This window comes from Apiospora marii (genome assembly GCF_038362585.1).
Source record: "Apiospora marii strain CBS 49790 chromosome Unknown utg000004l_segment0_segment0, whole genome shotgun sequence".
NCBI classification, from domain to species: domain Eukaryota; kingdom Fungi; phylum Ascomycota; class Sordariomycetes; order Amphisphaeriales; family Apiosporaceae; genus Apiospora; species Apiospora marii.
In genome coordinates, this window is record NW_027117375.1 from 1,664,302 (window position 1) to 1,678,522 (window position 14,221).

The 14,221-nt window shown below is 53.7% G+C and overlaps 3 protein-coding genes across 3 annotated transcripts; all 3 read right to left on the reverse strand.

The window, feature by feature from the left end:
* Window positions 1-527: 527 nt before the first annotated feature.
* PG985_006465 (uncharacterized protein) lies at window positions 528-3,156 on the reverse strand (the record flags this gene model as incomplete). Its single annotated transcript, XM_066826234.1, has 7 exons — window positions 528-584; window positions 670-1,145; window positions 1,209-1,244; window positions 1,300-1,618; window positions 1,671-2,217; window positions 2,292-2,598; window positions 2,661-3,156. 7 exons carry the CDS (start codon window positions 3,154-3,156, stop codon window positions 528-530), a joined length of 2,238 nt encoding a protein of 745 aa, XP_066685841.1.
* A 2,721-nt stretch (window positions 3,157-5,877) lies between these two features.
* PG985_006466 (SET domain-containing protein) lies at window positions 5,878-7,602 on the reverse strand (the record flags this gene model as incomplete). Its single annotated transcript, XM_066826235.1, has 2 exons — window positions 5,878-6,900; window positions 6,970-7,602. 2 exons carry the CDS (start codon window positions 7,600-7,602, stop codon window positions 5,878-5,880), a joined length of 1,656 nt encoding a protein of 551 aa, XP_066685842.1.
* Window positions 7,603-10,142: 2,540 nt separating this feature from the next.
* PG985_006467 (stress response transcription factor) lies at window positions 10,143-12,498 on the reverse strand (the record flags this gene model as incomplete). Its single annotated transcript, XM_066826236.1, has 7 exons — window positions 10,143-10,648; window positions 10,704-10,899; window positions 10,957-11,865; window positions 11,934-12,074; window positions 12,149-12,221; window positions 12,327-12,343; window positions 12,442-12,498. 7 exons carry the CDS (start codon window positions 12,496-12,498, stop codon window positions 10,143-10,145), a joined length of 1,899 nt encoding a protein of 632 aa, XP_066685843.1.
* Window positions 12,499-14,221: the final 1,723 nt, after the last annotated feature.

Below are 14,221 nucleotides of genomic sequence, written 5' to 3' on the forward strand. Positions count from 1 at the left end.
ACACGCGCGTCAACTGCCCCTCGACCGTTCGAGTCCATGTTGATTGGTAAAGGAATACTGCAGTTTGATGGGACCAAAATGTTGAAGGTCGAATGAGGACAGAATATCTGGTTGAACGCTCAGACATCCGGTGGTGGGCATTGTTGCTACACAGTTAGTGCCGGAGGCATTTCTTCCGCTCGTAGTCTTATCCAGGCTGGATCAAGACAGAGCCAATGGTCATTGGGCCACAGAAAAGATCCAACCAGTGAGTATTTGTCCCGTCTTACCCCTTTGATTCATTGGATGCATCCATGAAATTCTAGAGGGGCCTGAGGAACAAAACAGCCGGGCCAGCGTTTTGCTCGATCGTTTGGCATGATCACTAGGGGCAGCCTTCCTTTTGCTTGAACATTTGGACCGTCGAGAGGCCGATTCATTTGAAGCGGGTCAAGGACCTTAGGCATTTTAGACTGCTTACAAACAGTCGACTCGAGGCCGTAAAGCGCTATGGTAACGCCCCTTCTCCAATGCCACCTCCGGTTCATTCACCCTGAGCTTGACCCGCCCGCACAACCAGCACCGCCAAAGATGTTACGGCCCATCTGTCGGAGTCATGTTGTTAGCAAAAAATATATTCTTCTTACCCTGAAAATAGGGGTACATAGGACAAAATCGCTCTTGGCTTACCCCTGAACAACCCGAGCCACAGAGGGCAAGTGCTCCTGACCCACAACCAGCTGAACCTCCGCATGTTCCAGCAGCGCATGCTCCCGCTTGCCCAGGTGCCGTATGTATGAGGCCCGGATGGCTCGGGTACATCTGCGGCGTGAGAGTTGCCACAGGCTCTGAGTACCAGGGCCCAGGCACAGCAATGGGCTTTCCCCAGTGGTTGCAATGATCCTCACCGCGCGGGCCCATGATGGTTGTGCTGGATGACGAACTCGAGGATCCAGACTTTGTACGACCAAATAATGCTTTCTTTGGGCCCTGGTTGGTCTTCTTGAGCGCCCTCGTGTATGCGTCGTCCACGTCGTTGTGGAAGACTAGTCTTCGTGTCCTACGCCCTGGGTTGTGCTCGTCCTCGGCCTGGACGGCAGGGTGTGACGAGATATGTACAGACTCTCCGTTGCCCTCTTGAACTGCCACTCGCCAGTCGGGCGACACTTAAGGTGGGTGTTAGCAACGTCCCTCGTCAAAAGCGGCATAGTATACTTAGTTTTACGAACATTTTTTCATCGAAGAGGCGTGCTTGAATCGTAAGCCTTGGAAAGTGTTAGCCAGTATCTCTTTGTGTTGTCAAGAATCAGGCCGGCTTACTCTCGCAAAACCAACAGAAGCACTCCGCGTAGACCTCCCCATACCTCTGCTGATACGTCTTCACCATCCAGTCGAACGACTCTGCCAGTTTTCCCTCGTCAACCTTGTCGTTATGGTCAATGAAAATCTTGGTCTTTGCAATCGAGTAGTCAAAATATTGACTTGGGCTCAGCTGATGGCTATGCCATGCTAAATCGACATCGAGTGTTGGCGTGACAAATTCGTCCGGAAACTTGGCAGCGATGTCGAAGAACCTCTCATATTTGACAACCAGCTTCTCCATTGTGAACCTGGCTGTGGGACTGTGCAGCCAGTCAATCTGTAGTATTTGTCAGATACAAAGCACCCAAAAAGGGGGAAAGGCTCCTCACCTTGTACATCTTTTCGGTAAACACGCCCTGCCGCATAACAGCACCCCTGAGATCGATGCCAAATATAGACGAGTTCTCCCAATACCTCGACATCATACAACGTGTTTGCATGCGCGCTTGTTTGGAAAGTCGATGAGGCGCCAGTGTTCCCACGCCATCGATATTCTTATCAATCTTCTTGAGCAAGTCGGAGCTATGCCGGAGTGAGGTATGCGAAGTGATCCTCTCTATCCTGTCCCTGATGACCGACATGCTTGGCTTCACCTTGTTTCCAGGCTGGAAGATGTTTGTGACGTCCACAAGCAGGCCACGTCGGACGAGCCGGTTCGGGAAAAGTTGGTCAGGGTCTTTTTGTTGCTTTCGGACCAGTCCATCTCGGACATCCAAGATTGTGCCAGCCATTGGCCAGTCATGCGTCACCAGGTTCTCGACATCATCCCGAAACTTAGCAACTCGAAGTAAGTCTTCGTCAATAGTGATGCCACACCGTGCACATTCTGATTTGAGCTGGCCGTCGCCGATCCCGCTGCCAACAAGGCCGGGTTTCCTATTTGGCAACCGTCAGCACATAATCTCAGGGAGGATAGGGGGATAGTATTTGGTAGAGCCGGTAGGTCTTACTTATCGCCTTTGTAATCCCTTGGAAGCCCGCAGGTTGTCCAGGGGTAGGTGTCCCAGTCAAAACAAACGGGACACCGTAGCGGTTTGATATCCGGGTCATCTCGGTTGTCCCAAGCTAGGCCTGTCCTGTGAGTCCAGCTTTCCTTGCACTCTTCCGTGACTTCGTATTGGAAGTTCGGCCCCAGTGCCGCATTAATTTCGGTCCATGGCATCCCGCTATGCCACAGATGGCCATATCCCCACCTCAAGCAATCTTCCAGAAAGATCCGGGGATTGAGCATGTGGGCGTGCCAGATAAGGAGAACATCTATAACCACAACCTGATTAGCCATTGAAACCACCCTGGATGCAACAAAAGATCGTTATTACCCAATGGGGGCAGAGAGCTGCTTGTCCATATCATAGGTTCACGCTTGGCAGTGAAAGCCTCAAATCTGGACAGCTGGCCGTCTTTGCCGTCTGCCGCCATGTCAAACTCGGTCAACATGACTGGCACAAAGCTCTTCCACCAAGCTTCATAGCGATCAACTGCCCGAGCAATGTACACCGCCCATCGCTTCTCGCGCAGCTTCACCAGGATATCAAGGGTGTCCGTTGGCCGCCCCGGCCCACCGCGGCTCGCATTCTGAGCTCTAGAATCCCATATATCCCACAGCCCATCTGCAAGTCCCGTCCGGCTCTTCAGTTCCTCAAATGCACGCAGTAGCTTCAGATGAGCCAAGCAGGTATCGACCACTGGAGTCGAAGAAGCGTCGCAGCCCAGGTTGAGGTTGTAAAAGGCCGCCTTGAGTTGGGATTCCGTCTCTTCATCGATCTGGGGTCCCTCATAATCAGCGTAAACCGAGGGCACATAGTCGCTGCCCATGCCGCTTCCCTCAACTTTCCGCAAACGTTTGCCGCTCATAACCAGTGCTTAATGAATTCTACGGGCTTTCCTGATGTCCGAAAAAGCGACTGAAGAGACGACCTTAGGAAATGGTAACTTCAGCTTGCCCGAGTGTGGTGTTCCAATTCTCGGCAAAATCGTGATGGTTTGGCGCTTGCAGAGCATCGGTTTCATGTGCTAATCGAGCTGCAGTGGGTGCAATGAGTGCAGCCGGGAATGGCAAGACCCTTATATTGGCGCGTCTAAATGCAGTTGGACAGGTCGTGTCACACCCACACCCACACACCCACACACATGCAGACACACCAGGACACCACCCCATCTTAGCCGTACGACGACGGCCTGACTACACCCAGCTAACGGCTGCCTGAAATGATCTAGGCCTGGAATGTCCGTGGTCCGGGCCGACAGGCCTCCGTCCAACGCTCGAGCGCTGGCAAACACGTCCACGAAAAAAAGGCCATGGTCCCGGGTGGTGGCTTGGTGGCTTGAGGGCTTCGGAGATTTACCAATATTGGGCATGCCCAATGCATGCAGTCATATGCAATCACCCTTGGCCAGAGGCGAGAGCGAACTCTAAATACAGCATGTTGTTGGCAGTTTTTCCACGCAGCCATGGGCTAAGCGAAGTGCCTGCAGCCTACCCCGGATTCGCGAGCAGCTGTCGCCAAAAGGGAAAACCGGATGGTACATCGGCACTAGTACCTTGGCTCTTTCCGCACGCAGGCAGTGGAAATTCGGAGTTTGCATGGCATGGGCCTGACCTCCTTTTCCTCGCGTACCCCGCATCCGCACTCCGAGCCAGGGAGGGGCTGAGTTTTCCTGTCTAGCCTGTGTGTGCTGTGCTGGCTAAAATGTGCGTGAGATGCAACTTTGCAACACGACTACTGTCGGCCAGCTGCAGCAGGCACACGGGCAGCCAATTCCAACTGACGGTGGCTTATTCCTCAGCAAGTCGTCTGTTCGTATCCGATCCATGGTGTCGTACCCTGCCACACCGAGTGAACGGCATGCAGCAGCGACGGAGGAGGCCTCGAGTTCGGTGAAACGTAAAAGAGGAAAACCTATCATATATCAATCATCGGCGGGTGTCGTTGAATTTCGAGTCTCCTTGTGGCGCTGTTTGCCCAATCCAACATTGAGGCCAGGCTCTATCTTCCTGCACACAGAAAAGGAGATCACACATTGAAGGGAAATGTATGTGGAGAAGTGTAAGTATGAGGACGTTTGTCGGAGGAAGGAGCTCGAATCCACCAAAGCTCCGGGAAAGAGCACATGGCGCTTTTGTGTATCTCCACTAAAGCCGGCCCTGAGCTTTTGTCCTGCACTTTGTTAGGTTGAGAGGAGCATTCGACACAACCGGGGACAGCAAACGGCACAAGAATGCCTGCTTCCCTGTCTGTACCCCCGAGAAGCAGATAAGGTGGTCCGATTGATGCTATGATTGTCTGGTCATATCTTGAAATCCCGATGGTGAGTACGGTGTGCAATCACTTCTCAACCCGGCTCTGCAGGGATGTTGCAACACGAGGCTTCCTTGCATTCGGTATTGCATGGGCAAGATGCATAGTCCCCTGTCCGTTCCCCCCTTAATTCGATATCCCGATAAGCATGTTCGGGTACGCTAAAAGATACTTATGGACCTAAGGTACCATCCAGGTGGTCAGACTACAAGCCACGAAGCTTGGCGAGCACTTATACTGGAAGTCCGGGACTATAGTCCTGCACATCGGCTATTTTTAGGAATTCTTCACATCAGGCTTTCCCGTTTGTTCCTGTGCGACAGTCGTTGTTTCTCTGCCAGTTTCGATGCAATGTCATTTCAGCCCGACAGGAACAATGACCTGTACCATAATTTTTATGTACCCTGCGCTGGATGGTGATTTGTCCCATGCGTACTTTGCCACCAAAGCCTAGGGGAATAGCAGTCCCCTGACACAGGAGAAGACGTACCATTACGGTACAAACAGCTACAATATTTTTCACGTCGGGTTCCCCTGCCGACGGATTCCCGCAACAAGTCGTCCCTCCTCGCCTAGGTATAAGCATTCGCAGGTTGAGCCAGCTGAGTAGATATGAGGCCACATACACTCAAGGTATATTGTACAGTTTAATACCTCCTAGCAAACCTGGAGAAACAGAGCAGAGATCGACATGACCAACCGAGAACTGATACTATTTTGGTATAAGACATTTAAATATCACATTGTATGGTAGCTTGCTGCCAGGGAAGCTTGGTATAGATCGAAAAAAAAAAATAGTATATCTATTACTATATCAACACGAACGTACCTGGGAAACGTCGTGATCCTATCGTCTCTAATGCTAATTTCATTGCCGGTTATGAGATTTGAGATGCGGTATTTGTCGAGGTCTTCTGAACAGATACTGGAGATTATGTTCTCCAACCGCGCGAGCATAGATGGTCACTCACCCAAAATATATATGTCACTCCAGTGTATTCATCGAGGACATAATTTTGATAGACAGTATTGCAGGTGTTACGCTCCATCATCGAAGCACCCTTAGCTGTTAAAGGAGGATTTAGAGTACTGAAGCTCAGGAATGATTTGCGATGCCCCTTAATAGATAGCAAGTGTCAAGCTTCATATTCTAGACACCATCCCATCCCTGTCATCAACGACTGACCCTCCCAAACATCCTTCCTTTCTTGATCTTAACAAACACCGTCGTTCCTTCTCAGTCCTTGAGCAAATCAATGCTCCGCGCCGCCGTCTCCAGCGAGGGCCAGGTCTTCTTGACCCGTTCGCGCAGCTCGGCCTCGCTCAGGCCCATGCCCGCGACGACCTGCTTGTACGTGTTCTCCATTACCTTGCCGAAGGGCGAGGCGAGGCCGTACATGCGCGGCAGCTGGTCGTAGACCTCGAAGAGCAGGCCGATGAAGACGACGCGCAGGTCGACGCCGCTGGCCTGCAGCTCGCCGTAGATCTCGGCGAAGGCGGGGCCGCAGAGGATGTTGGCGACGGCCGCCAGGCCCCACGTGTTGATGACGCGGTCCGGGTCGAACTCCTGCGGCGTCAGCTTGGGCTGGATCTCAAAGTGCGCCTTGAGCCCGATGCGGAAGGCGCGGTACGGGCTCCCGTTCTCGAGGTACATCTGGAAGAGCTGGCGGCAGAACTGGGGCACGGGCTGCCGGGTCAGGCTCCACATGCCCGAGTCAAGACACATCTTCAGCGCGTTCCTGATCTTCTCCTCGTCGCTCTCCAGAGAGTCACCGCCGTCCAGGTTCGTACCGCTGATGACAAAGGCCTCTGCCTCCATGGCCGCGACCCGCTTCTGGGCCGTGGTCGCGGCGTCTGCAGGGCAGCCCAAGAAATGAGGTAGCTTTGCCTCGTGCTTCTTGACGAGCGCGTCTGCGACGGTGAAATATCGGCTGGGGAGGGAGTCGGGAGACTCGGCGAACCTATCTTCGGCGGCGCCGGTTCCCTTCAGGCACTTGGAGCACTGGCAATCGAAGAAGTACCTTTGCTTCAACTCGGCCTGACGAACGCCGATAGGGTTCGTGACGTCGACATACTTCACGAAGATCTCCTCGCCGTTCTTGATGGGTCGGAGTGCTCGGAGCTCGACCTTGGGCTGCAGAAAGGTCATGACGACGTTGGGGTCGCAAGAGTGGTTAGCAGCGCAGATGGTGTTGTCGAAGCCAATGCCGAACTTGACGCCATCTACAGGTGATGCCAGAGTAAAAGCGTTGCATAGTATCTATTGTGGGGGGAGATCTCCCGTCAGCCTACTACTGTACATCGGGGTTCAACCAAGACTATGACACACATTGAAGACGAAAGCGGTCGACGCGGCCCTGCTATCGACAGAACCGAGCATGCCCGGCTTGCCGCAATAAGACCAGGCCGCCCAGGCGAGCATGTTGAAGTCGTCGAACTTCTGCTTCTCGATCTCCTTGAAGGCCTCGAGGCGGCTGTCGGTGCCGGCGGGGCGGAACTGCATGAGCAGATCCAGAAACTTCTTGTGCTCGGGGCCGGACGGGTCGGCGGCCTTGAGGCGGCCGAGCAGCTTGATGGCGGCGCGGACGCTCTCGGGCAGCTCCGGGCGCGGGGGCGCGATGACGCCGCACTCGTACTTGTGCTCGCGCTTCCAGGCGCGGCTCTGGCACGTCTTGGAGCAGTAGGCGGCGCGGTGGCAGCCGGCGCAGGCCTTGGTCTCGATGAAGCCTTGGGGCATGCCCATCATGGCGGCCTTGGCGCGCGAGTCGGGGTCCGTCTCGCCGCGCTGGAAGCACCAGGCGCACGTGTCCTCCATCCGCTCCATCTCGAGCTCGGCGACAAACGGGCGGTCAACGCTCGCCACCACGTCGCCGGGCTCGAACTTCTGGCAGGCGAAGAGCCCGCGGCCGGCGCCGGCGATGCCCGAGGGGACGACTTTGACACTTCCGGAAGCCGTTGCCATGTTTAAAGTGTGAAATTGGTAGTACAGTGAATCACTTAGAAGGGTTCGTTGCTTACGTCATTGCGAGTCAAGCCCGAAAAGTCGTGAAAGTGGAGTTTCATCAACCACCTTGCACCTGGTGCCACACACTCACACACTACCGCGCTTCTTGGCAGTTACAGTATGAACCCCCTCACGCTCTGTTCAGCAGAACGTCCAAGCGTAGAAACATCATTCGCTTGCCCCTGCAGCAACATCATACCTATCATCTGAATAGCACGATTCACCCCTGAAATGACAACAAATCCAGCTTCCAGGTTCATAAAAAGTGTCTATCTCGCGACGCTGTTGATAGAAAATAGAAAAAGCATCAACACTGAATGAATGCACGTCTCCCAAGCATCTGTGCAGGGCATTATTTGGCAACGATAAGCCAGTAGTAGTAGTAGGCCGTCCATCGATGAGAAGGAACGCGAGACTTTACCCCGGGCGGATACCGACTGCGGTCGAGACCGTCATGGACCCATGCCGGGTGCCACAACAAACAACGGTCCAGACCACAACCGCCCGCATTGCCCGCGGCCTTCTCCTTGCTTGCATGCCTGGGCCCCCGGTCTGTTACTTTTCCATCCAGGTGCCCAAAAAGGTCAGACAAGTGAGATAAGATGGATGCGGGTGTGCACCACACTGCAGAAGAGCTAGGGGCACGACCGGGGAAGGGAGCGAGGGAGCTGCCAAACCCTGGGGTTCGTTCGACTGGTTCTTATCACCAAGTCACTAATACAGTACAGTACCAAGCCCTCTAAGATCGGATGCCCGGCCACTAGATGCTACCTAGAAGAAAAGAAAACTGCTCACTGTCGAACGACACTCGCCGTTCTAGTATGCCTTGCTACTACGCAACCTAGCCTATCACACAGTCCATCTGTCCGCTATGCCCAGTAGCACATCTCTCTAGCACTCGAGAGCATGCCTACTTCTCCCGTTTACGGCAGTAGTAGTGCAAAGAAAGCAACAAGCGAGCACGTGGCCCACGGGTGATGATAAGGCGGGCTGTCTTTGGGGTACAGTACTTGCTCATGTATGGCTGTAGCAAGGATGACCCGGACATTATGGCCCTGCCTGCTCAAGAGGATGCCACCCTATGCAGGTACAGAAGGGTCCAGAATGGGCCGATCTGGTGTTCTCGACTTTTCCATAACTGAACCCCCCGGCCAACAGAGACGGCCTACCCATGAACCGAGGGCTTGTGTATCGTATCGCCCCCAGTACTCCGTACTTACACCATGTAGATGCGGCCGTTTGCTGATCTGCATGTCAGTCACAACGGCGAATCAAAGCGATGTATTCTTGGCGCCGAGCCGTACAAGGCGATCCGTCTGCTTGAAGAGTTGCTTCTTTGTGCATTGGTCTGCTAACTTGCAAACCTGCCGTTGCCCGCGCCATAGGAAACTGGCTCAGGTATTGTGGCATGGGTGGTGTTTGGTGTGAGGTAGTAGTGGTAGTGGTGGTGGTGGTGGTGGGCGAATGGTGCGCATGCGGGTACGCGGCCCTGGGAGGCTGGTCCCTGGTTCCCTTGGCTGGTCTGGCCTTTCATCGACCTCGTCGTCGGGTTGGGTCTTGCCAGTCCAGCCAGTCCAGCCAGCATTTTCTGGCCTATAGCCGCGGTTGCTGCTGCAAGTATGTAAGCCGGCGGATGCCCGGACTTGTTGGTCCTCCCGCCCTCTCTGACCAGCTCCGTCGACTGTTCCCCCTCATATCCTCCTACACCATTATCTCTCCTCTTCATTTTCGATTGCACCATGTAGTCAGCTGCACAAGGAACACCGTCACCGATCTTTCCTTTGAAGTATGTTTCACTGGACAGCTTTAGACTGCAACAAACGTGATGGCCTCTGTACCGTGCTGAGGCACGACGTTCCAAACAGGGAACGTAACGGATGCTCAAGCTTACCTTCGCGCGGATCGATCAGCCTTGGCGAAGCAGTGGGTTGACGCTTCGGTCATCCATTCCCCTGCTATCTGAGTTTGAGAATACCGATAAACACCTATTCTCTTCCCTCATGGCCTTGCGGTATTGGACTTGTCCTGTTGCAAGTGTACTTGACAACAACATGCTACTCACCAACCAGGTAAGCTGTGATGCCATCGCAAGCCGTCGACGGTATTCTCGTTCGACTGGGTTTTCCTCGTCTTTATTATTTATCGCGAATGTCTCTCACGTCACGTTTCAATTCTGGGGTGTCATAATTCATCTTGTATGAGGCCAGTATCATGGAGTGCTGGAATGAAAGCCCCTGTTTCGGGGCTTCCGCTACTCATACATTCGCAGCGAGTGCCGACTTATCCAACCAACAAGAAACAATAATATGGGGGTATTTCATCGTCTAATGGCAAGCCCCCCAATACGAAGGTTAATTCGATATACCCTAGCCCATCATTGGCAAACAAAAAGTCGTGCTGGCGAAATCCTCAAATCCACCAGTGTGGATCAAACCACAGGTATCTGGGTAAATATCGGATACATATATACAGGTGTTAAATGTCGAAGATGATGTGATTTACGCGTACGGTCCCTGCGGCCCGGGGCCATATAGACGTTGTCGCTTCTCTGGGGGGCCATCATCCGGTAGGTGGCCCATTTGCTGGCCGCCCATCGCTGGCATCATCCCACTGCCATACTGCTGTGGCCTTTGGGTACCCCCAGGTGTCATTGCCATTGGACCTCCACTGCCCGCCGTCAGGTACCCTCCCTGATCTTGAGCCATATTGGGCGAGGCATGCGGAAGCTGCGCTGGCGAATGCCACGAAGTGCTCGTGGACGGAGATTGCACTGGCGTCGTTTCGAACTTGGCAATGGGTCCCGAAGAAGCTGCCGACATGGGCAGATTCAGGTTGGGATTGGCATAGGGTCCTGGAGTTGGTGGCTGGCCAGCGCCGCCATTCGCATACATCTGGTCCATCACGGCCTCGCTGGGTGGGTTGCGGAGGAAGCTGGGAAGATGCTTCTTCAGCTTTCCAATCATACCCTCCTTGGTGAAGGGTTTAGCGAGTACATCACGCATGCCTATCCGGCTTATGTTAGTATCCCATGCAGAATGTGTCCAGAAGGCTTGACTTACCCCAGTGGAAGTACATCTCCAAATCTTGTTGGTTGATGTTCGACGTCATAGCGATAATAGGCACTCTCGGCGACACCTCCCGAATCATGGCAGTAGCAGACACACCATCGAGATGAGGCATGACGATATCCATGAAGATAAGGTCAAACCAGCTGGGATTGCTATTGATCTTGTTCACAGCCTCCAGTCCATCGCGCTGTTTCGACACTCAGTTACCTAGCACGGTTGATACATGGAATGGGGATTAACATACCGCAACCTCGACACCGCAGTCATACTGGGCAAGGAACTTGGAACCGATGCGCGAACATATCTTATCGTCTTCGACCAGAAGCACACGAGGCTTCTTCTGTCCCCATGGGGAAGTGGACTGGGTGCCGGGTGCGCCAACAGGCGGGCTGGCCGTTGGCATTGCAGCAGGACCTGGCTCCGGCACTGGGCCTTGGCCCTGACCTGGACCCATGGCGTTTTGCGAAAGTGGGCGGTTGTAGGGAATATTTCCCATATGCTCAGCAGCGAAGGGGTCAATGCCTATCGTCTGCCCGACCGGATACACCATATGCCTCAAGTCGTTCATTGGGTCGTGGATGAAGTTGTTCTGCATCCCAGCAGATCCAGGTGGGCCCATCATTGACGACGACGAGGCCGAATCTGGAGAGGCGCCAATCTGCTGGAATTGAATCGACATTTGCCTCAAGTCCTTCTCTGGGATGTGATCACCCGAGACACTGTTCAGTATGTCTCGAGCACGACGCAGTTCTGCCGGGGGCTCTTCAGTCCCGTCTGACATGATGTTGTTCCCATTGAACTGGGAGGAGTGATTCGAAGTGGCGCGGGCGTGCCTACGTTCGTGGTCTATCTTGCCAAGATGATTCACGAGCTCGTTGTTGACCGAATTCTGGGCCTTGATCATTTTCTGAAGATGCATAATCTCATCAACAAAGACCTTGTTGGCGTGCGCCATCTCGAAGTACGAGTCCTGCAGCGCTTGCACCTGCTGTTGAGTGGCGGCTAGTGTTTCGCTGAGAGCGGCGATCTGTGTGTTGGAAGAAAACTGATCCTCTGTGGCTTGATTTTTCCTGGGTGCTGGCGCTTTCCTCCGGATATTATCAAGGTTGTTTTTGGCATCTGCTCGGAACGCTGGGTGCTTGAACTCCCACGCCTACAGATGAAGATGCATCAGCAATCGTCCGCCTTGCCTAGTACCGCCTGGTCATGTGGTAGACATACCTCTTTACCATATGGTGATTGGCCATTTTCCTCGCTCTGCCGGACCTTATGGAAGTCGTATTTGTTCAACTGCCGGACGAAGCTGGCAAAGTTGCTGTGTTTGAAATGCTTCGGCAGGATGGTCTTGGTGAACTTCTCATTCTGTAGCAGAATCGTTAACACGAAACGTCCAAGAGGGGAGGGTTGCGACCTGTCCCAGCCGCCGAGCGACAAACCTCCAAGACCACGAAGCTGTCTCCTCCGTCGCCCCATCTCACAACCTCGCTGTAATTGGGGTCTTCGAGCATCCTGCAAAGGCAATTCTGTCAGTCGGTCGCTTCGAAGAAGCACATCGCATTGTAGAAGAGTACGGCCCGGCGGTCAACATCGATCAGACAAAGAGGGTTTATTTACTTGTATAACTTGCGAACCTAAATTGCCAGTAAAAGTCAAGGATTAGTGACCTGTACCAACGGGCCCAATGCGGCCGGAGCGCAAAGTATAGAGGGAATATGTGGGCTAAACTCACGAAGTCGCTCGAATTGTTGTTGCTGCCCTGGGCGACAGCCATGTCGCCTTCGGGCATCCTGATAGCCTATATCCTGCGATCTTCTTTGATGATGCGAATCGGCCCGGCGAAGACCTGCCGGTAGAAGCAGCTGCCAATGTCGTAATCCTTCCTCGACGGCTATTTGGTGAGGGTGACAGCCGACGGTGTCACTGTAAGGCGCGATCCGTCCAGAAAGATTGTGTGACACAGGCAGAGAGAGGTTGTGCCGACTCGTGGACACTCCGACTCAGCTGGCGGCAGAAGCTATGCTAAGCAAGATTTGAGGTGGCCTATGTGCAATGCAATTGATACCGGTGAGACAAAGCGCGACCGTGTCAATCGATACAAAGATGCAACTATCGGCCGCAGTCAAAGATCAGCGATGAGATTGGCGATCCAAAATTGGGGATCGAATTCGAGGTCGAGTTCGAGGTCGAGGTCGGTCGAGGTCGAGGGCGCAAGCGACGGGAACCAAAGAGGGTGGTTTTTGGCGAAAGTGACGTTTGGCGCCTTGAGCGCGGTTGTCGGGTATATCCAATAAGGATAATGGGGGTCTATGCTCTCGGTTGGCAGCTAGAGTCTCGGATCCTGATATGTATGGCCGGAATGGGTTCTAGACTCCGCAACAACAGTTGTCAAGCGTAAAGCAGTTGCACCCTGCTCCTGTCGCAGTTTTGAATCGGGCGCGGGTTAAGACGAAATAGAGTTGGGAAGCCGAGGGACGAAACGGGCGGGAAAGCAAAAGCGGAATACAGCAGACTGCCAGGACAGACAGGCACAAGACGCAGAGCGCAGGATGCAAAGCAAAGACTGACACTGACAACCACAATCTTGCCGTGCTTGGTGCTTGGGGGGTTCTGACAAGGGCGAGGGTGAAGGGAAAAAAAAAAAGCTATCTCATTCTCTCTCCGTACTTGTACTGTACTGCACTAGACTACTCCAGTCCCTCTGTAGCCGATTCCCAAGTGGAGGGTTACTGACGGCATGCATCAGTTGTGAGTGGTGGGAGACCCTGGTTCGCTCAGAGATCATCCAAGGCCCGACATCCATGCCTGTCCCTGCACTTGCAGGCTTCCTCCGCTACCAAGACCCAAGGTAGGTAAGCAAGACGTAGGTTGGGACGTAGATTAGGTCAGGTAGGTAGGGTACATGGTGGTGTGTGCAGCCATTGCACGTACAGTACAGTACTGCACAATACTGTATGAAATGGTGCGCGGGCGTAGGTAAGTAGTCTTGTGGTGTAGGGAGTGCACATACTGATTTATTCGGATCGGCTGGCAATACGAGCTAGCCCGCCTGGGTTGATTTTGCTGCAGTTAACATTGAACCAAGGCGAGAAGGGCTGCTCCTCCTGTCTGTCAGCCAGCCTCCTGTGTAGGTAGGGAGGGCACAGGACGGAAGTGCCATGTACTGTATCAATTGACGGGCGAGCTTGGGAAAAGAGCAAGGTAAGTAGCAAGGTAGCAAGTAGCAGCGCCGGCAGCACCAGCGACTGACAGACTGAGTCCCAGGTGCGGGGAGACGTTCCGACCCTTCTGTCCCGGAAAGGCAACCCTTCTTCTTTACCCACTCTACCCTTGTCTTCTGACATGTACAGTGCGCTCCCTAAGATGTCCCACATGCAAGATGCCCAGTTGCCCTCCAGTGTCATGTTCTCCTTGACCATCGTGTAGGTATACCATCTTGTGATGTTGGATGAGGGTATCATTAGGTATCCCCAGTCCTGCCGTTACGACACTTGTGATTAACGGCGGATGGG